This window comes from Nyctereutes procyonoides, unplaced genomic scaffold, assembly GCF_905146905.1.
Source record: "Nyctereutes procyonoides isolate TBG_1078 unplaced genomic scaffold, NYPRO_anot_genome, whole genome shotgun sequence".
Taxonomy (NCBI): domain Eukaryota; kingdom Metazoa; phylum Chordata; class Mammalia; order Carnivora; family Canidae; genus Nyctereutes; species Nyctereutes procyonoides.
Window position 1 is genome coordinate 23,921,289 of NW_026575024.1, and position 27,043 is coordinate 23,948,331.

General features: G+C 43.8%; 1 protein-coding gene and 1 pseudogene across 2 annotated transcripts; one reads left to right on the forward strand and one right to left on the reverse strand.

Moving 5' to 3' along the window:
• The first annotated feature begins 260 nt into the window (after positions 1 to 260).
• GSS (glutathione synthetase) lies at positions 261 to 26,769 on the forward strand. 2 transcript variants are annotated; one of them, XM_055343788.1, is made up of 13 exons: positions 261 to 354; positions 3,231 to 3,365; positions 8,871 to 9,016; positions 11,702 to 11,777; positions 12,069 to 12,208; positions 12,897 to 13,013; positions 16,463 to 16,543; positions 16,644 to 16,721; positions 19,074 to 19,140; positions 22,503 to 22,697; positions 23,248 to 23,329; positions 25,066 to 25,255; positions 26,220 to 26,769. In XM_055343788.1, the coding sequence occupies exons 2-13, from the start codon at positions 3,237 to 3,239 to the stop codon at positions 26,341 to 26,343; spliced, it is 1,425 nt and encodes a 474-aa protein (XP_055199763.1). In that variant the 5' UTR covers positions 261 to 354; positions 3,231 to 3,236; the 3' UTR covers positions 26,344 to 26,769. The 2 variants fall into 2 exon arrangements, with proteins under 2 accessions (XP_055199763.1, XP_055199772.1); XM_055343797.1 differs by lacking the exon at positions 261 to 354 and adding an exon at positions 363 to 909.
• On the reverse strand, positions 17,466 to 19,067 carry LOC129521903 (ubiquitin-conjugating enzyme E2 N-like; annotated as a pseudogene).
• Positions 26,770 to 27,043: the final 274 nt, after the last annotated feature.

Genomic DNA, 27,043 nt, shown 5'->3' on the forward strand with positions numbered 1-27,043 from the left:
ATACTGGGTATCAGTTTCCCCATCTTACAATGGACGTCACCAGTTCTGACGCCCTACAAGTTCTGCAAACCCTGAACTCCGAGCGGACACAGCCTGACTCCTCCCCTCCTTCCCAAGGTTCTGTCCATCTGGGACCAGACGACGAACCCCTATTGACAAGGCTGCCCCTACACGGACTGACCCTTCCCAGCCGCCGTCCAGCTCCCCAGGCACCGCTCTCCTCCCCGCCCCGCTCTTTAGCCCCCACTGGCGCGGTCTGCGCAAGCGCATTGGGTCACATCGAGGCCCCGCCCCCTGGACCTCGGGTAACAGCGCGAGGGGCTTGAGTACCGCGGAAGGCAGGACGACGAACTAGTAGGTTGGGGAGCGGCAACGGCGGCCGGCAAGGGCCACGTTTCCTCGGGAGGACAGATGTGAGGGAGGGGTCTGGCCAGTGATTGGAACCCTGAAGGCGGAGAGATGTTGCAAGTCGAACTCCTCGTAGAGAAGGGGAAACTGGTGTCCACCGAGGGGGTTGGGCTGGTGCCTGTGGATCCCAGATTTCCCAGATCTCCGTACTCCAGACCAGGCCGGTGTCGGGGACTGGGTGCTGGTGAGCCAGAGCCCGAGTTAAAAAAAAAAGAGAAACGGAACGATTAGAACCAAACTTTGTCTAGAGTGAGAGCGAACGGGCCCGTGACGTGGGGCAAGCCTGAGCAGGAGACGAGCGTCGCTGCCCCAGGCCTCGCGCAGGCACTGGCCTCGCCCTTGGGATAAAGTCCGCCCAGGTTTTCTAGCGGGCTTTTTAAGACTTTTGTTGATCTGGCCACAGTCTGGCATTCATTCGTCATTCATTCATTTAACATTCACTGAACACAGTAGTAGGCGCTGGAAGGAGAGAAGTGATCAAGACACACAACTATTCCTACGGTATGGAGGGTTGGGGTGGGGGGGAGGACTAATGGTCTGTAGAAGCCCTGGGCGGAGAGCAGGGACAGCTTCTGACACTGTCATGAAGGCTAGTCAGGAGTGATGGGGAGTGTTCCAAAAAGAGAAGCCTCCAGCGCGTGCCTAGCCTGGGAGCCGTAGAGAGGCAGGTGTATCCTGGGCACTGAAGACTACCTCTCTCTCAGTCTATTTAGTGCCCAGGGAAGAGATGATGGTAGCCAGGACTAAGCTGCTGCCAGTGGAGGTAGAGAGAAATCAAGGAATTCAAAGCATTCTGTATTTCATAGAAAACTACAGAATTTGGGGAGACAGGGATGTTGGAGAGAAGTATGTACAAGGCTTGAGTGCTTGGGTGGGATTCATCAGAGGAGCAGATTTGTGGGGGAGCCAACAAATTCTATACTGGTTCTGCAGACGACCCCCCCCCCCCCGTAAGCAGTTGGTTATTACAGTTTGGAGGTCAGGAAAGTACCACTGTGAAGGTATAGATTTGAGTGCCCTCAGCAAAACAAAGCCACAAAGTTGAGACTGTAGAATGAGAAAAACAAAGGGCTCAATCAGCACTTAACATAGTGATTATGTCTTCTCTGTGTGTGTGTGTGTCCTCAGTACCTAGTCTAGGGCCTGGCATTAGATACCATCCAGTAGAAAAGAGCCCAGCAGCAGGCAGGGATATTGGAATCCCAGAACTGGGAAGAGATAGGGGCTAATGGAGGCTTCCATTGCTCTAATGACAGAATCGTAGATTCCTGCCCCGGCTTTGCCACCCAGCTGCTGTGTGACCTCCTGACAAGTCTTCCACCTGTAATGTGGGTATAGCCAAAAAAGAAGTCCCTATGTTTAGAGCTCCAAACTCTGCTAAGAAACTACACACAGACTTTTCTCATTTAATCCACATGGAAACCTTATTTATGAAGGAAGTAATATTATAGGCTCAAACCCAGATCTGACTGATCTCAGAGCTTTATTATGACCCTGTGACTGCTGTTATCTGTGTTGTCAGGACCCTCTTGAACTCACATAGTCATTTTCTTTTGAAACGTTGTGCTGAGGCCAACGGACTTTCATGATTGGTTTGGCACCAGTTCTGTTATAGGGAGAGGGAGGTGGAGCTAAATGTGATGGAGGTTACTTGTTGTTCTCTGGCTCCCTTTTTGGGGTGAAATGGGTAGCCATGTTCTTTTCCTAAAATCAAGTAACAAAAGGACAAAACAAAATGAATGATTAGGGCATCCAGATTTTTATTCAGATCTTCTTAAATCCCTGAGGCCTGCTGCAAAATCAGTGATTAAAAAGGTGCGAGTTGGTTCATACTTGTGTGTCTCCAGACAGCCAGTTGGACTCCTCCTCCTATTACACTGGGCATTTGTGTTTGGTTGTTTCTATCCTGCCAGTGTAATTTCTTAAAATATTTTGTCTTGGTGCAGTGACCATAGATGTCCGTACAAGTAAAGTAATTATGTCCTGCTAGTGAGTTTGCTTCTGGTTAGTATAAGGAAGGAGTTTACCTTATCTGCATTTCATAGTATTCTACAAAATCCTCCTCCTACCCACCCTTCCCACATTATTTATTTGAGATCTACCAGCATGGGTCGTGAGCTAGAAGGGAAATTTAGAAAACATTTTTTGTTCCACTCCCAGTGTGGAGCCCAGCACAAGGCTTGAACTGATGACCCTCGGATCAAGACGTGAGCTGAGATCAAGAATCAGACGACTTAACCGATTGAGCCACTCGGGTGCCCCAGAGGGAAATTAATAATCTATTGTAGTGGTTTTAAATTTGGTAAAAATACAGAGCATCAGCTCTTCTCTCCCCTCAGACCTCTTGCATGAGAATCTCTGAGTGAGGCTTAGAAATCTGTTCTTTACCAGGGTCCCAAGAATATTCAACCAAGTTTGGAAACCACTGGTCTACTCCGTACCCCTAGGGAATCTACAGCTGCAGGGAAGGAACTTACCCAATCACATATGACATTGGTGCCTCTTTCTCCAATGAAAAGCAGTGGGCTGGGAGTCCTGAGATCTGGGTTCAAATGCAGGTTTTACCAGTCATTGCCTTGGGCAAATCATTTCACCTCTCCTAGATTCTACTTCCTTACTGTGAGAATAATGCCATTCTTGTATTAGGAACCATAAGAGAGAGTGGCAGTCTAAGTGCTTTGTTAAGCTTTCCATTTTTCTTGCACTTGTGGAAGTTAAGAGCTGCCATCCAGTGTTCACTGCCTGTACCACAGTGCCAGTTTCATTGGTTGCCTGGCTCCAGGCCCTCTATCACCAAGCCTTCTCCTCCCCTTCTGTTGCAGGTTAGGATGGCCACCGGCTGGGGGAGCCTCTTGCAGGAGGAGCAGCAGCTGGAGGAGCTGGCACGACAGGCTGTGGACCGGGCCCTGGCAGAGGGAGTATTGCTGAGGACCTCACAGGAGCCCAGCTCCTCTGATGTAAGCCCCTGACTCCTCCCCATGGCACGGACCACACTGCTCTGGATCCTGATGCTCACTATCTGGTCCCTGCTGTGCTAACGGCTGCTCCTCTCAGTCCGAGACATCTCTTTCACTTTATTTTATTCTTCCTAATAACTAAAATTGATCTCTAGATACATGTATAAAAAGTCGCCTGCTAGAGTAACCAAACTGAAGTCTGGGGTTTCAAGTGTGACTTAGGCAAGATACATAACCTCTCTCAGCTGCGGTTTCTTCAGATAACAAAAGAGATAATAATGGGACCTACCTTATCAAGTTGATAAGAGAATAAGAAGATAATTTACGTGAAGCACTTTGCCCAGGGAACTGTTATTTTTTAAGACCCTCTAACACACTGCAGGGGGTATATCCATACAATTGGTTTGTGTATATCCTTCTCTGTGCATTTATATACGTATATGGGTATATAAAGAAATACATGCTTTTCTTTATTAAGTTTATTTTTTTAGTAACCTCCACATTCAATGTGGGGCTCAAACCCACAACCCCCAGATCAAGAGTTAGACACCTCAAAATATATGGTATTCTAAAAAACAATTTGGATCATACAGATAATGCAGATTATTCTGTGATGTGTTTTTTTTTTTCATTTAACAATCTGTTTTAGAACTCTCTTCAACTCCCTCCAGTAAGATTAGCTTCATTCTGATACATGGTGTTCCAGGTATGGCTGGATCACAGTTCAACTTTCCTCTATTTAGGTGATTTCTGATGTTTTATGGTTACAAACAGCACTCCAGGGAACAGCTACATACATGTCTGTTTGGGGACCTTTATGAATATTTCTGTAGGGTGGGTAGATGAAAGTAGGACTGCTGAGTCCAAATCACATCTTTTAAAAGTCTCATCCTTTAAAAAAGAAAAAAAGTCTTTATTTTGTGACTAGGTAAGACATTTTCATGGTTCACAATTCAGAGGGCAGAGTTTACAGTTTAACTCTCCCTCCCACATTCACCTGTCCTCTTGACCTGAAGGCAGGTTCTTGTTTATTCTTTCATATAGTTTACAAAAAAACAAAAAAAGTATGTATTTCTTTTTCCCACTTTTTACACAAAGAAGTGTCCTAGACAACCTCTTTTGTGCCTTGCTTGTTTCTTTTTACTTAGTAGCATACCCTATGACAATCTATATGAATAACCAGAGAGCTGCCATTATCTTTCTTTGCCAACCTGCATCCTTTTTCTTCTCTGTGTGCCCAGTACCTAGTTAAGGGCCTGGTGGAAAGTCCAGACTCAGTAAATGTTTGCCTAGGCCTGAGTGAATGAGAATGGCTGTCACCTAAGGTAGGCCGATATTGTAGAAGGTCTGCCTCTGGCTTTAGGAATATGATTGCTTGCTTCATGAACCTTAACTTCTGGGAACTGCTTGTCTTAACCCAGGATTAAGCATATTTCCCTTCCAAGATTTTTTGTTTTATTAATCAATAGGTATTATATGAATGTCCAACATTTGCTCTTACTGGAAGTTAATGGAGCCCAAAAAAGGTACAGTCCTCAATGAGATTCCCAATTCAGAGTAAAAAAAAAACAAAAAACAAAACAGGAAATATGAGTGTGTGTGTGTGTGTGTGTGTGTGTGTGTGTGTGTGTGTGGTGTGAAAGAAAGAGATAGAGAGAGAGATTGCATTCCAAATCTTTAACAGGTGCCTGTTCTATGCAGGCCATTCTGGGCACTGAGGACACAGAGGCCCTGGCCTCTAAAGTGCATGATCTATTTGGAGAATGTGCCATAAGACAAAATGAAGTAATGTCAGTTCTATGAGGAAACATAGATAGCCTGCTGCACAACATTAGCTATCATTTACTGAGTATTTACTGTGTGCCAGGCACTATTCTAAACACTTAAGAATCACTAACTCATTTAAGTCTCACCACAACAGAGATGAGGAAACCAAGACCCAGAAAGGTTAAGTAACTGGCCTGAGGTGATATGAATGGTTGTGTAATTGGCAAAGCCAGAATTCAAACCCAAAGAATTTGCTTCCTGCGTCCATGCTCTGAGTTTCCTGATTCTCTCAGGAAATTGTATGGGACACCTAGAAAAAGTAGCAACTTATTAGTTGTATTTGAGCTACATCTTATAAAAAAATAGAGAGGGCAAAGAACAGCATAGCGGACGCCTTGAATTTGGAAAAGGCAAAAATATTCCAACAGAATGCAGCTGAATGTGGGACAGAAGGCAGGCCAAAGTCATATAACCAAGAGACTTTTGATACTGGGAGGAAAAGGAATGTGAACTTTATCCTATAGGTCAAGGCAACAGACTAGCCACATGCAGACTGAATAATAGGCTCCTGAAGATTTAGGGAGTTAATTAAAAAAAAAAAAACATGAACGGGGTACAAAATTTAAAAGATATTCAGTGTAGAGTAAGTCTCCTCCCTCCAGCCACTGTTTCCCTCCCCAGGGACAAGCATTGTTAATAGTTTTCTCCACTAGTGTGTCTTTAAAAAGTTAGAGCCAATGTCTTTTTTTAATCAAGAAATTAAAAAAATAATCTAGATATCCAGTTTACCTTGAAAAGTCAGATCACGGGGCAGCCCAGGTGGCTCAGCAGTTTAGCGCCGCCTTTGACCCAGGGCGTGATCCTGAAGACCCGGGATCGAGTCCCACATGGGACTCCTGAATGGAGCCTGCTTCTCCCTCTGCCTGTGTCTCTGCCTCTCTCTCTCTCTCTCTCTCTCTCTCTCTCACTCTCTCTCTCATGAATAAATAGGTAAAATCTTAAAAAAAAAAAAAGAGAGAGAGAGAGAAGTCAAATCACCTAATAACCCTGCCCACTTTGCTACATGGCAACACTTGGCTAGTGGAGTTCTGGCCTTTTAAGTGAGATGGGAGCTCTTCTTCCTATCACTGTTTCTCTGACTCTGGATCAGAGTATTTCTTGTCATGCATGTGCTACAGTTGTTCTCATAGTAGAAAACTATTACTTTGTGTCTGTGTCTCTATAAAAAAAGAAAAAACTGTGTTTCAGCCTTTGGCCAATGCATAGCAGAAGTCAAGAGTTGCATGCTTAACCCAACTGAGCCACCCAGGTGATCCAGAGGGAAATCTTTCTTTAAAAAGAAAAAAAAAAGATTTTATTTATTTATTCATGAGAGACACAGAGAGAGGCAGAGACATAGGCAGAGGGAGATACAGGCTCCACGCAGGAAGCCCAATGCAGGACTCGATCCTGATACTCCGGGATCACACCCTGAGCCAAAGAAAGACGCTCAACCACTGGGCCACCCAGCCGTCCCAACACGGAGGGAAATCTTATTAGAAAAAATCTTTAGGAGTTTTTCAGGCCAAATGAGACTGTTGGAAGAGGCAGAGTTCTGAGTTTTAGAGCCAAGGAAATGCCCTTATAGTCATCACACATGCACTCAGGGTATTAGATCACTCCTTCTGTAGTCTGCAGTAATTCCCAGTCTAACACACAAAAGCTTCAATCTAGAAAAACCTTACTCTCCCAAATATCTTTCCCCAGTTTTGTCTTCTGAGATTCTGAGGAAGGCAATTATCTACCAAAATTTTAAATAGATTTACCCTAATTACCTGATATTTCTACTTTTATAAATTCACAATTTGTGGACTTTCTCATACACAAAATACCTAGAATGTATATTCTAGGATATTGATTGAAGCATTGATTATGGGACACCTGGGTGGTTCAGCAGTTGAGCAGCTGCCTTTGGCTCAGGGTATGATCCCATCATCCCAGGATCAAGTCCTGTGTAGGGCTTCCTGCATGGAGCCTGCTTTTGCCTCTGCCTATGTCCCTGCCTCTCTCTGTGTATCTCTCATGAATAAATAAATAAAATCTTTTTAAAAAAACTTGAAAAGAAGCATTAATTATAAAGGGGGGAAGGAAATCACCTAAATGTTCATAATACAAAGCTAGATTCAATAAATTATTTTATATCCAAAGAATGGAATACTTAAAAAGAATGAGAATTCTTTATTTGAACACATATGGAAATGACTCTGAAATATTTATAAAGCAAAGGGCAGAACAATATATGTGTCATGTGCTTCTGTGTATATAAAGAAAGAAAAAACATATGTCTACATATAGTCTAAAGGACTTGTGAGATACTAGTATACCATTGGACTCTGGGGAGAATTGAGTCATTGGGCCCAGAGTGAGAGTGAGACATACTTTTCACTATGTATCTTTCTGTCTCTTTTTTTTTTTAATTTTATTTATTTATGATAGTCACAGAGAGAGAGAGAGAGAGAGAGAGAGGCAGAGACACAGGCAGAGGGAGAAGCAGGCTCCATGCACCGGGAGCCCGATGTGGGATTCGATCCCGGGTCTCCAGGATCGCGCCCTGGGCCAAAGGCAGGCGCCAAACCGCTGCGCCACCCAGGGATCCCCCTTTCTGTCTCTTTTGAATTTTGTATCACATGTTTGTATTATCTGTTCAAAATAATAATATCTTTAAATAAATATATAAATGCCAAGCTCTAATGCCATAAACTCATACTACCATAATGGCAAATTATTATAATAATAATTATTAAATTATTATATTAACCCAGAGGTTAAACTCAGAAATTCTTCATAATATTGTCATAAGGTCATCTCATCATCTCTTACCCAAATTCTAGCTCATTTGTTGTTGTGAATCTCAGAAGGCATTATCCCTTTCTAGAAATAGTGTTCCAGATGGTTTGGATTTCCCAGTTCTGCCAAAGTTCAAAGAACTTTGCTTTCTGAGGAATGCAGCCTAACTCTAGGCCTGGAAACCTGAGTCACCATCTCCAACACTGGGAGTGGTGGTGGGGGAACCATTTCTAACTTCTAAGGGGTCAAGGTTCACTTCTGCTGCAGCCCTACCAGCAGGACTCTCCCTCTCCCCCAACCACAAGGCAAGGGGACAGGTGTGAGCTCCTGGCATGAGGAAGGTCCTGGGTTTAGATAATCAACTGACTAGGAGCTGTGTTTTTGTGTGTTTATATGTGTGTGTTGTTTAACAACCACCTTGGTTCAAATCCCAGTGCCATATATATATATATATATATATATATATAGCTTAATATAATTTTGGACATGTTACTTAATCTAAGACTCAATTCCCTTATCTATTTATTAAAAATAGAGAGTAATAATATCTGCCTCACATAGTTAAATGATGCATCCATGTAAGGTATTTAAAATAGTGCCTTGCACACAGTAGGTGCTCAATGACTTTTTACTTATTTTTTGTTTGTTTTTGTTTGTGGCTGTTTTGCTTCTAATTTTTCTGTAAAGAGATAAAATATTACAGAGTCTAAAATTTCCCTTTATACCCCTTCATCATCTTGTTTGTTCCCTCCCTTTCCAGAGGTAACCACTATTTTGCAGTTTGTGTGTCCTTAATAAATGTCACTTAAATGTCCTTAATAAATGTCATCACACTTTCCATGGGGTTATGTTTGCAGGAAGACAACCCATTCACAGGTATTCTACCCTTGCCCACTCTTTCTCCTCGATCAGGTGGTAAGCTATGCCCCATTCACGCTCTTCCCCTCACTGGTCCCCAGTGCCCTGCTGGAGCAGGCCTATGCTGTGCAGATGGACTTCAACATGCTGGTGGATGCTGTCAGCCAGAATGCTGCCTTTCTGGAGCAGACTCTCTCCAGGTACTGGGTCATGGGGCATTAGGGGCCAGGATGTTGGAATCATGGGATTAGAAGACTGGGGAACCATGAAGTATTGCTCTGGCAGTTGACTTGGTTGGGGGGGGACAGGTATCCCCCAGAAAAACAAAAAGTAGTAGAAGTTAAGCATCTGGCTTCTAATCCTGACTCTAATACTCATTTATATGGCCTCAAGAAAGTCCCTTTCTTTCACTGGCCTCAATTTCTTCATCCGTAAAGTGGTGAGGTTGATCTAAATCTAAGATCCTTTCCAACACTGACATTCTGTGATTCTCTGATCCATGTCCCCCTGCTTTGAAGACTGAGATTTCTATTTGGAATTATGGAAGGTCAGTGTCATTTTAGAGAAAACAAAGAACAGAGAAGATTATTAAAGTCAGATTTCTTCTTTTCCTAAGCATTGTCTCTTTCTTATTACCTCAGGCCCCTTATCTCTGGGTGAGATGGGGTATAGACTGGGCCACACTCAGGGCATGAGGATACAGGACCCTTGAAATGGCTTACCCCATCCATCCCTTCTCTGTCTCTTCTCCCTTGATCTTTTTTTCCTCTTCAGACCTTGAGGCAAGGGAAACTTCTTTACTTTAGAATTAAATTCTTTATTTTAGAATTAAATATATATAAATATATATATATATTTGTATTACATGTATGTATATATACTATATAGAGACTAGACATACATACTTGCATGTCTGATTAATTTCTAAAAGAAAACAATTACTTTGTTACAGATAAATCTTTCTTAAGATTTTATTTTATTTTTTTATTTTTTTAAGATTTTATTTTTAAGTAATCTCTACACCCCGTGTGGGGCTCAAACTCAAAACCATGAGACCAAGAGTTGTATGCTCCACCAACTGAGCCAGCCAGGTGCCCCAGAGACAAAATCTTTTAAAAATGTGCATGTTGGGGGGCACCTGGGTGGCTCAGTTGGTTAAGCATCTGACTCTTGATTTTGGCTCAGGTCATGATCCCAGGGTTGTGAGATCAAGCCTGGCATTGGGCTCCACGCTGCATTTGGAGCCTGCTTAAGATTCTCTCTCTTCCTCTCCCTCTGTGACTCCCCTCCTCTGCTTGTGCTCTCTCTAAAAAAAAGTGCACATTGATAAGAGGGTGAACATGAGAAGGGATCTTAATAGTAAGAGGTGTGGAAACCATTGACTTGGAGCTAAAAACCCAATGAGAAAAAAAAAAAAAAACAATGAGTTACGAATGTACAAACCTTACCACCACTTTCCCCTCAGATCTTTTTTGGGGTGGGTCTGGCTTTTTTTTGTTTTTGTTTTTGTTTTTTGTTTTTTTGGGGGGGTGTCTGGCTTTTGTACCTGTGATTCTGGATTGTGGGATTTACGAGCAGCCTGATTTATGACCTGTGCCCTAAAGATGCAATTATGTGGAGACCGTCCCTGCAGTCCATCTCTGCAATCCTGCCTTCCCTGTTTCTCTGTCCTCTGAAATACAAACCTTAGCTTGTAAGGAAATAGAGCTCCAGGAACACATGTGCTAGAATAGCAGCCTAGGGTGTGGGGTTGAAGGGGTGCACCTCTTTAGAAAAGGGAAAATATGTCTCAGCTTCCTGGAGGCTGAAGCCCAGCTGGGAGCTCTCCTCACTAAGGGCTGGGAAAGGCCCTGTGAGAGAACTGGCTGAGGAACAGAGAAACTGCCTGGCAGGCCTGTGCTATTTGGGTTCAGTGGGGTCCTTGTAACAGGGTGAGCCTGTGATTCAGGCTTAAGCCGGCATGCAGAGACCACCCTGAATCTTGACAGACAACTGTAGTGTTGGTTACCAATGGGTGTCTTTTCCCGAGGTTCCAGAAAACCATACTGGGTTCCTACATCATGTCACAAGTCCCAGCAGCACACTGGGCCATGATGATGAGGTAGCACAGACATAGTGTCTACTGTCAAGTAGAGATGACACTAATCATCACAGAAATCAAATGGAAAATAACAACTGTAATCTGTGCTGTAGAGGAGAGGTCCATAGTGCTCTGAGAGCACATAGCAGGGGGATCTGATCCAAATAGGGACAGCTGCTCTGAGGGAGTCACATCATATGAGGACTGGCTGAAGAAAAATAAATGGATATTTAGTGTGAGTCAGAAGACTCTTTGGAGCACAGGGCATAACTGCTGTCTTTTAATCTCTGAGAGTTGCTGTGTAAGTGGTGGAAAAGACTTGACCTTGGAGATCCCAGAGTATAGGAGAAGCTACAGAGACTTAATGTTAGGTCGACCAGAAGGCTTACTAACCATCAGAGCTATACAAAGATGGAATGGTTCTATTACATGCCATTTCCTAGTTTCTCTTGAGCCCAGGCATTATTCACAGCTCAGTATGTGTCATATCTCAAGTATCCTTCACCACAGCTCTATAATTCTTTTCTTCTTCATCTTTCATTTTCTTCTTTTACAGATGAGCAAACAGACAGAGAGGGGTAATAGTTCTCTTAAGTTGCCTAGTAGTGAGTGGTAGAGCTGGGATTTGAACCTAGCTCATTTGGCTCTAGAGCTGGGTTCTAAACCACTGTTCTCTAACAGGTTGATGTGGGTGTTCAAGTTTGGGTCAGTAGACCCAGAGATTCAGGAGGCAATGGACAAGGGTGGAACTACCTGACCTTTAAGGTCCCAAATAGCCTAGAAAATGCTCTTTTTCCTCCTCCAGCACCATCAAAAGGGACAACTTCACTGCTCATCTCTTTGACATCCACAAGCAAGTCCTGAAAGAGGGCATTGCCCAGGTAACTGTTCCCCACTCCACCCCAATCCAAGACTCATCCCTCCCTTTTCTGACCAGAAGAATTTGGCCCAGACCTTGAGCTCATGGGACTCTGCCTCTCATTGATCCCCACTGGGTTTGTACATCAGTGACCAATCCTGGGATGACCAAAAGAATGATTCCACTGGGTTTTGGAGCATCAGCCAGCAACTCTGATCTCTCAGCAACAGAATTCATGTTATCTGTCTGTTCCATGGCTAGGCCCTCACTCAGCCCCTGGGCAAATGTATTCAGCCTTCAATTTTCCCCACAGACTGTGTTCCTGGGTCTGAATCGCTCAGACTACATGTTCCAGCGCAACGCAGATGGCTCCCCAGCCCTGAAACAGATTGAAATCAACACTATCTCTGCCAGCTTTGGGGGCCTGGCCTCCCGCACCCCAGCTGTGCACCGGTGGGTCCCTTGGGCAATGCTGGGCACACTGGTGGGTTGAAAGCCTGATAGGCCTACAGGCAGGGGCAGGGATCTCCCAATTGTGAATGTGCCTTCCTGGGCCCTGGGTCATGTGTTTTCCCCCACAGCAGTTTCCACTTATAATTTGGTATTAATATGTCAAGGAGAGAAGGGACTTCATGGTTCATCTAGTGCCACCCCTTCATTGTACAAGTTAGTATTCTAGTATGAGGAAACAATATCTGAGGTGAGAAAGAGCTTTGAAGGCCTGAAAAGAGGTCAGAATCCATGGCAGAGTGGGATCAGAGGCTTCCCATTGGAAGGCTAGACCCTAGTAGCAACCACTTCTGGCCAGCAGTGATGCACCATGTTGCTGTAATTGCAGATGGTCTGCAGCAGGATTCCAGGTAGCAGGCATCTGGGGCTCAGGGAAAGGAGTTCCAGCCCAATGGGAAGCTGGTATAGAGTAGAAACACAGGGTCTCGGGGCTCTGGGTGCATACACAGGGCCAGGGTTTGGGCAGCTCAGTATATTTCATCCTGAGGTAGATCCTATGGGAGCATGATGATAACCTGCTTTTTAGTGTTCAGCTAATTCTCAAAGTGATGTTCCTATAAGTGTCTGTGAGTCACAGGTAGAGGTCTTCCAGATCCATCCAATTACTGAACAGACATCTCTCTTCCAACAGACATGTTCTCAATGTCCTGAATAAGACCAAAGAAGCTGCCAAGATCCTCTCCAATAATCCCAGCAAGGGACTGGCCCTGGGGATCACCAGAGCCTGGGAGCTCTACGGCTCAGCCAAGTAAGGGGAGAAAAAGTAACAGCAGATTCATTCAGGGCTGCAGCACCTGCTTCTTTGCCTGACATAATTAGGAAATGAAGGATTTTTTTTTTTTCTCGAAATAGAAGCTTACACTTTTAAGCACCAAAATTATGTTAATGGACGTTTTGGGCTATCTTCTAAAATAAGATGTAGGCTATAATTTAATCTTTTCTTGTTGGCTAGAGGTCATCATTATCTGTCAGTGATTGCATTACCATCAGTAACTGCGTCTTGATGTAACATAATGCAGAGGAGTTGCCTAGACTTAGAGAGGTGTCGGAGGCTGTTTGCCTGCACTAATGGCCCCAACTGTTAGGCTTTAAGCTCTTATTCCCTTTCTTCACAGCTTTTCTGTTTTCCTACTATCAGCTCTTACTTTATACTGCTGTCATTGTGCTTGGATTTGGAATCCTCCATTTCTATCCCCAGACCTTTCTGATTTGCTGTGGTTTGGGAAAGCAAATGGTCTGGATTGTTATGTGCTGTCTAATGAGTGTGAGGGCCTCTTTGATGAGTAAATGCATAAGCTTTGATTTAGGGATTTTGTAGTATCTGTTTTAACTGCTTAGAGGCATTTTTTGCTTCCTTGCTATTTCTCAGCCATGTTCCATATGTGTAAGGATGCCTGGTAGGTGACTTCTGGATAAATGAGGGGCCACTGTACCAACAGTTATTGCAATGTTTACATAGCCTTAATAGTTAACCCTTAATGAGCACTGCCATGCTTTGTGCTAAGCACTTTTTTTTCTTTTGTGCTAAGCACTTTATATGCAGAATCTCCTTAGAGGCATCTATCAAACATTCCGAGGTAGATAGCACCCATCTCCCCTATTTTACAGATAAGGAAACTGAGGTTTAGAGAAGTGAAGTGAATTGTTCAAGGTCAAATGGCGAGTTGCTGGTAGAGCCTAGAGTCCACTTCCTCTAGAATTTGCATTCTTTTTTTTAAATATTTTTTTGAAGATTTTATTTATTTATTCATGACAGACACACACACACACACACAGAGAGAGAGAGAGGCAGAGACACAGGCAGAGGGGGAAGCAGGCTCCATGCAGGGAGCCCAATGCAGGACTTGATCCCAGGTCTCCAGGATCATACTCCTGGGCTGAAGGTAGCGCTCAACCGCTGGGCCACCGGGGCTGCCCTAGAATTTGCATTCTTAATCACTTCATTGTCTCTCAGAGAGCCACTCTGGGCTTGCTAAGCCTCACCAAGACTCTAGAAACCTTGGACTCTGAATATTTAGAAGGCATCAGATGGATACCTTCTCAAGTAGAACTCTTGGCTAAGTTGTATTTTAAGAGATGGAAGCCAGGAAGGGGTCAGCCAGGGAGCTGCTGACAGACAAATACTGCAGAGGGTTTCTCCAACCAGGCTGTGAAAGACATACAAAGATTCATGTGCCCAGTACTAGGTAGGCACTGATGGGTAGGAGCTGTGTGTAGACACCTAAGCTGGGAATAGCTTCCCTTATTTTGAAAGTAAGATAGGCACTCCTGCTGACCCAGCATGTGATCTTTGCTAAGTCCATTCTCTTCTCTGAGCAGCAGTTTCCTCATCTGTAAAATGGGGACGATAGTAACACTACCTAAAGGGGTGGGAATGAGAATTAAATGAAATCATGGCTTTGAAAAATGCTTGTAAAAACTGAGGGCTCAAAGAGGTAGAATACTTGCCCTAAGTCATACAGCTAGTAAGTTTAGAATTCATGTCTATCTATCTCTAAAGCCTGCTTTCTCTCTACTACACTGTTCTGCCTCCAAGAGGAATGGTCCCATAGTATAGATTGGAAAACTGAGGCTCAAGCATTTATAGAGCAGGTGAATTTTCATCAGTTATCCCATAATTTTTGAGACCTTTTAAAGAAGCCTAGAAAATGATTTATGATTCCTATTTAGCATTTATTCAAACTCTTTCAAAACATTAGTGCCTATGGTTAGAATTAGTAGGGATAAGAAAGGAGGATTCTTGGTATAAAATGTTGGGGGCTATGATCAAGTCCTTGCTGCCAGCCAGCACACTACTGCCACTTTACATTCCTTAGCTGACAACTTTCCTAGTCCTGCTACCAAAAGACTATTTGGAACTGAAGGCAGGAGGTAGAATATGTTTTCTGAGTCTGGCTGTGATTATTTGGCAGAAGGCAGGCTGACTTAACCAGGGAATGCAGCTCCACTTTAACCTATAGCCTACAGCCTCCCTCCTCCGCCTCTTCTTGGAGGTGGGCCAGTCTGGGCCAGATGCCACTTTACCACCCATGGGCAGAGCAAATCAGGCTGCATTATGAAAAGCAAGGCCCTTGGCCCTTGGGACTCTCTCAGGGCAAGAAGACTTATGAGAGCACCATTTCTAGCTTATCTCTCAGACACCGAACTCAAAGCCAAGACTCAGCTTAATGTCATGTCTGACCTTAAGACATTTTAGGCAAGGCAGGAGAGGAGGCATACTAGGACCTGTACTTCAGCCAAGTGGAAAGAAGTCAGGCACTTTAAAGAGGTACAGAAAACAGACAAACAGACCAGAGGCCAAGTACAGGAGGAAGGAATCCACACCATTCCTAAGCCAAAATCTAGCCATCCAAGAGTCCCAGGAAGAATCTATGGGCACATAGCAATACTGCTACAGCAAAAATGGAATTTGATTCTCCATTACTGCTGAGTATTGCCCCTCAAGATCACCTGGTGGGAGACTGGACCTGTCTTTAACTACTAAAAATAACCTGATTAGTAGCCAAACATTTCTCTGGCATTAGCTTCTCCCTGAGTTCTTGAGCTCCTGCTTCTTTAAGTATGTGGATAGCAGAGAGGAAGAGGTCAGGTAAGCCTTGGTGATCCCATTAATACTGTGTAACCAAATGTGTCCCTATGTACATCACAGAAATGTTGGGAGGCCCCAAGAGACAATGCTTTATTTATAATTGGCGCTCTAGGGTTCTGTAGGATTCCACTGAGCTATTCTAATGTATCATTCAAGAACCACACACTCTTTTTTTTATATGCTTTACAATCTGTATGAGGGTCATTAGCCTCAAACTTCCAGCATTGTTCTTCTATAAAACATTCTTCAGTACTTTCACTTGTTTATTCTTCCAGAAAGATTTTAAAAATCATTAATTTAAGTATTAGAAAAAGGCCTCTTGGGTTTTTTAGATGATTTGAAACCTAAATTTTAATTTGCACAAACATCATTACAATATTTTATCTACCTACTAGAGAAGGAGCAGGAACATCTCCATATTTTCAAATTTTCTAGTTTCAGGAAATGTGCTGTATCCTCAGGTATTGCCTGAGACCCTCCAGATTTGAGAGAATACCTGCTCTTTCAGGGAAGCTATGTTCTCATTCTCACTCCTGAAGGGGGTGCGATGGAGGGAGGAAGACAAGCTTTGTAGCCATTTCAATCAACTGTGTTTTCTCTTTCCCCAGTGCTCTGGTGCTACTGATTGCTCAAGAGAAGGAAAGGAACATATTTGACCAGCGTGCTATAGAGAATGAGCTACTAGCCAGGTAAGTAAAGGAGGGGAGATCTCCAGATATGGCTCCATGATTGTGCACAACCATTCAGAACATAGCATCTATTCCCTCTGACTTTGGCCATCTTTCCCAGGAATATCCATGTAATCCGTCGAAGGTTTGAAGATGTTTCTGAAAAGGGGTCTCTGGACCAAGACCGAAGGCTGTTTATGTAAGTGTTCAAGGAGTATTCCCCAAGGATCTGAGGGAGGGCTGCTTTAGGAAACTCATCCTGAGCACTGGGTGTTATACTATGTGTTGGCAAATTGATTTTAAATAAAAATTAGGAAACTCATCCTGTCAACCATTTCCCCCAGTAATCTTTTCTTCTGGGAGATGCAATGGTTTGCTTCCTTCTCTGAATTTTAGGGGCAAAATAACCCATCATCTCAGGAAAGTTTGGAGAAGGCTGGTCATGTTCAGCTTCTAAAGGGCTATCAGAGCTACTGACATTCTTGATAAGGGCCTTCTTAAAATAACCTTGGTTTTCATATGCCTCTGGGCTCCTAAAAGTTTTCTTGCTCCTTTTGGTAGCTGGTCAAGTCAGGCGTGGGCAGCTTGGCTGGGTAGTTAGGGAGGAAGAGGAATAGCTCATTCATTCTGATTGTTCTGGGAGCTGCTCTCTGAGCTCAGGCAAGACCTCAAGGGGCCTGGATTTGTGTTCCATGCCACGCCCTGAGCTTCCTTCCAGGGGGCTTCCACAAAGTGACTTTAGTACCACTTAGTTGGGTAGCATTGCTTGCAACACACATATTTAGACCTTTATAGGTTGTTTTTTTTTTTAATTTCTTTTAAATTAAGAACCTCCATGAAATTTCACAATACCACTTGATATTTTCAAAATAGTGCTTTTATAACAAAGTCATTAATTTACTTTCTAGGTATATCAGATAATATCAAGCAAAGAAAAGGGAAAGAAATTTTAAAAGTCTGTGTATTTTTTTTAGAATAACAAAATATATTTTACTAAAACATAAGATTTACAGAAGTTTCCAGACAAGCCATACAAAATGGTCAGAAGTTTTTTCTTGAAGGAAAGATTCTACACTTGACAGCAAAGTCACAATGTTTTTAGTGAGGATTGTGATGTTGTGATGTTTGTTTAATGTTCCCATTTTGGTTCAATCAAGCTTGTCCATCTACAGCATCTAAATAAAGTTATACTTGGCTAGAGAGCATATTCTAAAGAACTGATTAACTGCTTTTAACCAATGCAACTTGATCACCATAAAAGGGAGGAAGGAGCCTATAAAATTAAAACTATCTTCCCCCCTCAAAAAAAAAAAATAAAAATAAAGAAACCCTGCAGCAAATAGGGGCCACTGCTTTTAAATATTTCACAACAATCCAGATGGTGCTTCTAGCCTCTGCTCATACTTTACAACAATGAATCAAGACAAGACATAGATTTGTCTTTTAATCATAATGTGCATTTAATCACCAAAGGACTGAAGATGTCTGGGCTTTTATCATGCAATGTTTCCAAGACTGTCTATTAAATGCAAACACAAAAGGAAGAAGTCTTGGCAGAACAGGAGAAGTGATGTACACTTGATGATCAGATCGATTTTAAATATTATTCATGGCATATAGCCTAGTCCATGCTCTAGCTCTATGGCTTGGGCTTTGTTGGTCTTCCACTGCTCTACTACATCATTTGCTAATGGATTATCTAGATTGGGAGCACTTAACAAAGCCTGGATTCATAGTGGAACTGTGTGGATCTGCAGTGCTAGGGACCACTTATCTTTCAAAATATCTAAACATATTCTTCCCAACTTATCTATATTAGGATGATAAATTTTGATCATGAAACATATTTTAGAGGCTGCTGTCGGGTATTCTTCTGGAAGGAATAGTTCAAGTTTAAGAAGTCTTAAACCTGCCTCAGAGGTGGTATCCTGGGGGCCAGCAATGAGCACTTGAAAATCATGGGCATTGTTCTCATCTGGTTCTGCTCTAAAGTCAGGAACTAGTTCTGCCAGCAAATGCTGGATTTCATTGATAATCCTATGGGGCAGACTGACCATCTTGTCAGATCCTGAGTTTGGCTTCTAGTCTTGACTCAAGGCAGTGTGTATCTTAACTAGACTCATACTTTTGCATCTCCACACCCTCACACCCACCATTTCAAAAAATCTCAGCCTGGTTTCAGCTACTTTAAGTAGTATAAAAATGTGTTTTGCTAGGTATGACAACATGATTCTGAAACTCAGTAATTTTTAGCCCATTAAAAAAAATTTATCCAATTTGATTCTATTTGCCTTCTTCTGGCCTTCCTAGAATAATTCTAGATCGGGAATATTCTAAAGCATTTCTTATTGCATACCTTCATGTTTTTAGTGATAGAAGTGGTGGTATGGGTATCTATTTTCATTGCTTCCAATGAACCTTGGGGTAGGCAACCTGTGCAGACTGACTTTCAAAGAAGCCAAGCTCATTTTGATGCACCCTGAAGTACCCTGAACCAATGAACATACCAGTTATAATTTAACACAGCAGCTTTCTCCATCCTGTGTTCTAGGGACGGCCAGGAAGTTGCTGTGGTTTACTTCCGGGATGGCTACATGCCGAGTCAGTACAGTCCACAGGTTGGTATTTTGTTAGACCATTCTCTGCCTCCTAGGACTCACCGTCATTCCTCAGAGACCCAGCTCAGGCATCACAGAAACCTGGATTTTTCCCTGAGCCCAGTTCTTCCTCAGGGAAACTGGTGTACCTCCCTGTTCTCTCACAACCTTTTTGTTACCTCTTACTCTCTACAAACACAATTGTCTTCTAGAATCTGAATCCTCAGGAATCCATGTTGCTTCAACCATTCACACTGTCTCTAGAAATATGCTGACAAGTGCTTAACAGTCATGGTTATCAGAAGGAAAGCCCCAATTTGTAGCATTTGCTGATTTCTATGGTGTACTCCCCTCATGGCTAATTTCAAGCTACCCAACTTAACATTTCTGGACACAGAATTGAAAAGAGATTGGTACAATCAGCTCTGGCTAACTAATGCAAACCAATTTCATCATACCACTGACCATTTCCTTCTTGCCAACTCTTACCTCTCTCTTATCTGTGTAGGAAAGTTTTTCTATCCATTTATGTTAATGACAGTAATGATATCACTTTATCTTGCTATCATACCATGTAGTTTCAAAATTACTTTCCACATCCATTATTTCATTTAATCCTTACAACTACCATGTGAGGTGTATAATTATCCCCATTATACAGATGGAGAAACTAAGGTTTGGAGAGATACAGGGGCTTGTGTTAGATCCCACAGGAGGTTCCCAGGATTTCTGATTCTCAGTCTAGTGGCATTTCCAGTATATCATTCTGGAATATATCACCTCCCTCTGCCCCTAATCCACAGCATGCAGAAGCTAAGAAGCCCTGGTTTCACTTAGGAGAAATAAGTTGGAAAATATCGTGAGCAGTATACTAGGGATCATGATCCTTTGGCTCTGCTTCTGTGTGACCATGGGCATGTTCCTGACCCTTTCTGGGCTCAATTATTTAAGCTGAGGAAACTATACTTAAAAATTGAGGAAGCTCCTTCCAGACATCTAATTCTTTGAATATAGGATTCTCCGTAAGGTATACCTATATAGGGAGCAGCTCCACAGAGGTGGAAGCTGTGTAGAAGATACTTTCCTCTAGAAAGTGGTTAGAGTGGCAGGAACTTGCTGACTGGAAAAGAAAAAACTGTCCATTGGGAAAACAGATCCAGGCTCCAGGACAGGGGATTTGAGGGAAAGGGGCAAAGAAAACTTTAAAAAGAGAGAAGTTGAACTAACGGGGAAAGAAGTTGAACTAACAGTTGAACTAACAGGACTAACGGATGAAATTTGTGCATCAGGAGGAGGACATTTTTAGGGAATTGAGAAACTCAGATCAGGTTTAGAATATGAAGATAAAACTTCAAGGCTTAGTGACTTGGTAGGTGACCTCAGAAAAGCCCTTGCTCATCTCTGAATTTTGCTTCCCTGTTTCTAATATAATGGAGTACTTCTCTGGGTTTATCTCTGATGTTCTGGGCACCTGTAACTCTGCCTAGACTATCAGAGGTGGCTGAGATTATTCATCGAGACTGGCAAAGGTGCTGCAGGTGGAATGATTGTATCAAAGGGAGGACAGCATGGGTAGGGTGGGTGTTGTTCCTCAGGCAGTGGCCTTCATCCTGCTGTGGGCAGTTTGATGTGGTCTGGAGTCCGGGACAGTCTGTCCTCCCAGATATGGGGTCTAGAGCTGGGAGGTGTGGTCGTCTGCTGTTTACCTGCCTCTCACACCCCAAACTCCTACCACATCAGACCATTCATCCTGTAATTATGCACCTGCAGGCCTTTACTCATATTATTCTGCTAATCTGAGTATGCCTTTGCTATCGAGTCTGACCTGACTACTCAGATTTCACTTCATTAAACAACAATAACAAATAATTACTGAGCATTTACAAAGCCCCAAGCACTGTGTTAGATACTGGTGATACAATAGGAAGTAAGACAGACAAGGGCCAGAGCTCACATTTTGGTCAGGGAGACAGTCATCAGGAAGTAAGCAAAAGTAGGAAAAAAATTTTTTTCTAGTTGAGGGAAACTCTTTGAAGAAAACAATAGGGTGAAGATAGAGAATTATGGGGAAGCCTACATTAAATAGGGTGGTTTGAGCTGAGACTTAAGGATAAAAAGGATCCAACCATCCATTGGAAAAGCCACTGTTGGGGATTTACCCCAAAGATACAGATGCAATGAAACGCCGGGACACCTGCACCCCTGCACCCCGATGTTTATAGCAGCAATGGCCACAATAGCCAAACTGTGGAAGGAGCCTCGGTGTCCATCGAAAGATGAATGGATAAAGAAGATGTGGTCTGTGTAGACAATGGGATATTACTCAGCCATTAGAAACGACGAATACCCACCATTTGCTTCGACTTGGATGGAACTGGAGGGTATTATGCTGAGTGAAGTAAGTCAATCGGAGAAGGACATATGTTCTCATTCATTTGGGGAATATAAATAATAGTGAAAGGGAATATAAGGGAAGAGAGAAGAAATGTATGGGAAATATCAGAAAGGGAGACAGAACATAAAGACTCCTAACTCTGGGAAACGAACTAGGGGTGGTAGAAGGGGAGGAGGGCGGGGGGTGGGAGTGAATGGGTGACGGGCACTGGGGGTTATTCTGTATGTTGGTAAATTGAACACCAATAAAAAATAAATTTAAAAAAAAGGAAAAGCCAAAAGGAAAAGAATTCTAGGCAGAGGGGAACGCAGGAAAAGCAAAGGTAGAAATGATGTTTTTGTGTTTGGCCTGTGTGGCTGGACTGTGAGAGTGGGATGGATGGATGTCAAGAAATTGACATGGTTGAAAATGGGACAGGAGGCAGATCCTGCAGTGTCTTGTAGTCTGTGGTAAGAAGTTAGAATTTTATTTGGAATACAGTAGGTAGCTGAACTCACACAGAAGTGTCCCACCTCTTTCAAACCTCTTCATCCATTTTTCTATACCCTTGTACCTTTTATTTCCCTCTTTTTAAGATTTTATTTATTTATTCATGAAAGACACAGAGAGAGAGAGAAAGAGAGGCAGAGACAGAGGCAGAGGGAGAAGCAGGCTCCATGCAGAGAGCCCGATGTGGGACTTGATCCTAGGACCCCGGGATCATGCCCTGAGCTGAAGGCAGACACTCAACCACCGAGCCTCCCGGGTGCCCCTGTTATTTCCCTCTTAATTATAGTCTGTAACATTGTGCTAAATTTAGTGAGCTCCCCAAGGGCAAGAATCCTATATATCGGAAGAATCCACATCTGCCTCACAAAGATGTTGCAGTGACCCTTGGAATAATGAATGTGAAGATAGAAAGCATGATACCTGGCATCTGATGGATGCTCAGTAGAGATCAGCCAAAGTGAAATAAAGTAGAATTCCTTTTGTTTTCTTCCCTCTGCAGAACTGGGAAGCACGCCTACTGCTGGAGAGGTCATGTGCTGTCAAGTGCCCAGATATTGCCACCCAGCTGGCTGGGACTAAGAAGGTGCAGCAGGAGCTGAGCAGAATGGGTGTACTGGAGATGTTGCTCCCTGGCCAGCCTGAGACTGTGGCCCGCCTCCGTGCCACCTTTGCTGGCCTCTACTCACTGGACATGGTGTGTGAACAGCCTCTTTCTCCTACCACAGGCCTCCCAGGTGGCAGGAACCCAGAACCCAATGTGTTGGGGAAGCTGGACCTGGTAGTGGGCTAGACTTGGGTCAGTGATGCTCTGTGAGAACCCCTAGAGCCCTGGGGGGCAGGGGCTGGAATCCATTGTAAGATCCGTCAGCAAAGGTAGAAATGGGGGTAAGAGGTGGAAAGGGGAAGAAGGAGCTGAAGTAGACAACAAGAATTGGTGAGAATCTTTTTTTTTTTTTTTTTTAATTTTTTTTTTTTTTGGTGAGAATCTTTACGGGCTTTCCAGATCTTCTGTTGTGGAGCCCTGCACTCTTGCACTGGAGAACAAGAGAAAGCTTGTTCTCATTGTACTTGCTGCTTTAGGGGGTTTGTTAAGGGTCACATCCAGATAGTAGCATCTGTTCTGAAGGGGCTATCACTCTTCCCCCTCCTGCTGTTCCTCTGATGCTGCTCTGTACAACCAGCAGGACTGCAGCTCTTGCCTTTGGCCTACAATTGCTGGTGACTGCTTTCTTGCCTCCTGCCAGGGTGAAGAAGGGGACCAGGCCATTGCTGAGGCCATTGTTGCCCCTAGCCAGTTTGTGCTAAAGCCCCAGAGAGAGGGTGGAGGTAGGTGGTGGTTTTGCCTTTGTAAGGCTGTTCAGTGGAAGGGGGCTAGCAGGCTGTTACCAACGCTGATTGGCACTTGCTACGGGCATAGTCCCAGGCTCAGGGGACACAGGAGGAACTGACACAGGCCATCATCTTGGACAATGTCCCAGGAGACCCTGTGATCAAGTGCTGTTGAATGCATAGGAACCTGATTAATCATTAACTGGAGGGTTGGACAAGTTTAGTCTGAAGTGCCTGTGACTAGATTGTGGGAAAGTGGGTAGAGCAAAATAGAAGGTGGGATATTTTACTGCATGTTTGAACTCCTTGAGAGCAGGGTCATATCTGCCTCACAGACCCAGAGGAGATGAGTTTTGATGTTGGTCCTAAAGGATAAGTAGGAGTTTACCAGGTGGGAAAGGAGGAATAGCATTCCATACAGAAGGAGCAGCCTCAAGTAGAGGCACTAACCAATGGAAGTGTATGTTGGAGATTAACAAGCAACTGGTAAGGCTGGAGTGCAGCATGGGAGATGAGAAGAGACAGGGATTTGGGCTAGAAAAGATGGTTTGGGACATCATTATAAAGGACACTGAAAATATGTAGGAAATTGGATTTTTATCCTGAAGGTACTGAGAATCTGTTAGGTTTTTTTTGTTTTTTGTTTTTTTAGATTTTATTTATTTATTCATGAGAGACACAGAGAGAGGCAGAGACATAGGCAGAGGGAAAAGCAGACTCCCTACGGGGAGCCTGATACAGGACTTGATCCTGGGACCCCGGGATCATGACCTGAGCTGAAGGCAGATGCTCAACCACTGAGCCACCCAGGCATCCCCCATTAGAGAGTTTTAAGGAGGAAAGGGACACACAATTGATTCAGGATCCATGTTTCAGCCATAGTGGAGCTTGTCCTGGGTGAGGGGAGATATTGGTCACAGAGACTATAGAGGAGGCTGGTATAATTGTCCAGAAGAGCAATGCAGAGGCATAGGCTAGGGCTATACAGACTGAAGAGACATGTCTGAGTTAGTGACAGGTCTGGAGAGTGAGTTAAATATGACTCGGGTATCTTTCACTTGATAGGGAGAAGGAAGATCTGGGAGGGGCAGGTTCAAGCAGAAGTAATGAATTCTCTTTGAACATGCTGAGTTTCTTTTGGGAGCCCATGGGATATCCATGCAATATTTAGAATAGCGAGCTTAAGTTAAAGATTTGGGAGTTAACAAGTCATAGAATATAGATAACAAGTCATAGAATATAGAGTTAACAAGTCATAATATAGAGTTAACAAGTCTTAGAATATAGAATAGCGAGCTTAAGTTAAAGATTTGGGAGTTAACAAGTCATAGAATATAGAATATAGTCATAGAATATAGTCAAGAATACTTCTTCTGTAGTCTTAGAAGAGATCTTCCTGGAAAAAAAAAGTTTGTACATGGAGGAGAGAACAAGGGTGGCGGATGGATTCTTTGGGAATCTCAACATTTAAGAGGAGCAGGAGCCAGTCAGGGAGTCTAAGAAGGAAAGCCATAGACAGGAGGAGAACCAGGGCAAGACGGTGTGGTAGAAGGTGTGTTTGTGTGATAAGGGCTGTCCTGTTAAAGTGACATTCCCTCCTTGGGATCCAGGCCTGCCTTGGCTTCCCTGAGCTGGTGTCAGGAACTGAAGCTGCTGACTTGACCACAGAAGTGGGGGCATAGAATGGAGAAGGTAGCCAGAGGGTCTAGGGTGACTGACCAGTGCCATTGCAGGTAACAACTTATACGGGGAAGAGATGGTACAGGCCCTGGAGCGGCTGAAGGACAGCGAGGAGAGGGCCTCCTACATCCTCATGGAAAAGATTAAACCTGAGCCTTTTGGAAATTGCCTGTTACGGCCTGGCAGCCCTGTCCAAGTTGTCCAGTGCATCTCAGAGCTAGGCATCTTTGGGGTCTATGTCAGGTAAGCCAGTCAAGAGGGTCTCCTCCTTGCCTGAGGGTCAGCCAGACAAGCCTGGAGGGAGCAAAGAACAGGGAGCAGGAATCTTGGGCTTTAGTCTCAACTCTGCTGATCCCTAGCCATGTTACCTGTTTCCTTATCTAATAAACAAAGCAAAGGACACAAGACCTGACCACCTCACAGAGCTATCAAATGAAGCCCAGATGAGGAGTGCTTTGCAACTATAAAGGAAATTCCAAGTAGTATCAAGATGGATGAGAAAGTAACTCTGGACTAGGAGGAGACCCCAGGGAAGAAGAGAATTTGGGTCCAGTTTCCAAGCTCCCAGGGACTCTGAGGAAAGGTGGGACAGGCCAGCTAGAGGATGATCAGTGTCTTTGAAAGGTTGAGTGGTCCCTGGGTGTGGATTTGAGCACTAAAGAATTAGGAAAAGAAGACTACTTGGGAATTGTTCCTGGTCGATTAAACCACTCCCTGCACTTCAAGATCAAGCAAGGTAGGAATACCAGATCCTACTATGCTCCCAACCATAGCCTTCTCTATATATAATATTTCCCTCTAACCACTCGCAGCATCTCTGCCTGCCACTTCCCCCTAAACCTATCACCATAGCCATCTTGAGATAGACAGACAAGGAAACTTACAGCTACAGAACATGAAATATGAGCCTGGCATCATACTAAGTGCTTTTCCTGCTTTATTTAATCCTCGTGACCATCTTGCAAAGTGAGAGGTATTATCTCTATTTTAAATTGAGGAAATTGATATTTAGAAAGGCCGAGTGACTTGCTCAAAATCACAGAGCTAGTAATTTCTTTCCCAGCAAGGATACAAACCCAAATCTGATTCTAAAATCCTAGCACTTCCTTGGGTATAGTCAGCCACTCATCCACTGCTCAGGTGAGACCAGGGAGGGTCTTGGGACTTTGTTGGTAATGAGCTGTGTCTCCTGCCCCTATTTCTATAGGCAGGGGAAGACACTTGTGATGAATAAGCATGTGGGACATCTGCTTCGAACCAAAGCCATCGAGCATGCAGATGGTGGTGTGGCAGCAGGAGTGGCAGTCCTGGACAACCCATACCCTGTGTGAGGGCACAGCCAGGCCTCGCCCAGACTTTGCTCAAGAGACCATCTCTCCTTCATACTTGTCATTCCTCTCCTAGCCCCTCTGAGGGGCTTCCCTCCCCGTACCTTGACAAGGCTGGTCTCTTCAGTTCACAGAAGGGTGAATGCTGAGTACCTTCCCCCAGCCCTCCCATCTAAGGACCAGAAAAGCTGTGTTTCCCTTAGGTGAGATCTAGAGGCCCCTAAATCCTCAGAGTGTGAGTATAGCTGAAAAGAAGCTGATTTGAGGTAATGGTCCATAACCCTGCCACCCTCCTGTCAGCCCCTCATTAGCTTTTCCAGCAGTTTCCAGTGTTTGACTTAGGATAGGACTGAGAGGTAGGAGGAGTGCAGTGACGGAGCATAGCCTTTCCCCACCTCTGCCTTAAATAAAATTACACTGCCGATTCTATGATTCCTTGGTTTATACATTTGGTGGGGGAGGAGCTATAATCTGGGTCAGCACATTTAAGGTGGATTAGAGCAGGGGAAATAACTTGGCTATAATCAGAGCCTCCATAGCTCCAGACCCTAGGATAGAACCCTGAAGTTCCAGTCCTTAGTGACTCACTAATGCTCCCACAGGATCATAGGAAACAATGCAACCGTGATGAGACATCACGGGTTAACTGGCTTCGGTTGCTTTCCTGCTTAATTCAGGAGCTTGCCAAAGTGCCTATGAGTGA

Coding starts and splice junctions, on each gene's coding strand:
- GSS (XM_055343788.1), top strand. CDS start 3,237: ATGGCCACCGGCTGGGGGAGCCTCTTGCAGGAGGAGCAGCAGCTGGAG. Junction 13,014..16,462: donor GAGCTCTACGGCTCAGCCAA/GTAAGGGGAGAA, acceptor CTCTTTCCCCAG/TGCTCTGGTGCTACTGATTG. Junction 22,698..23,247: donor GCCTCTACTCACTGGACATG/GTGTGTGAACAG, acceptor GCCTCCTGCCAG/GGTGAAGAAGGGGACCAGGC.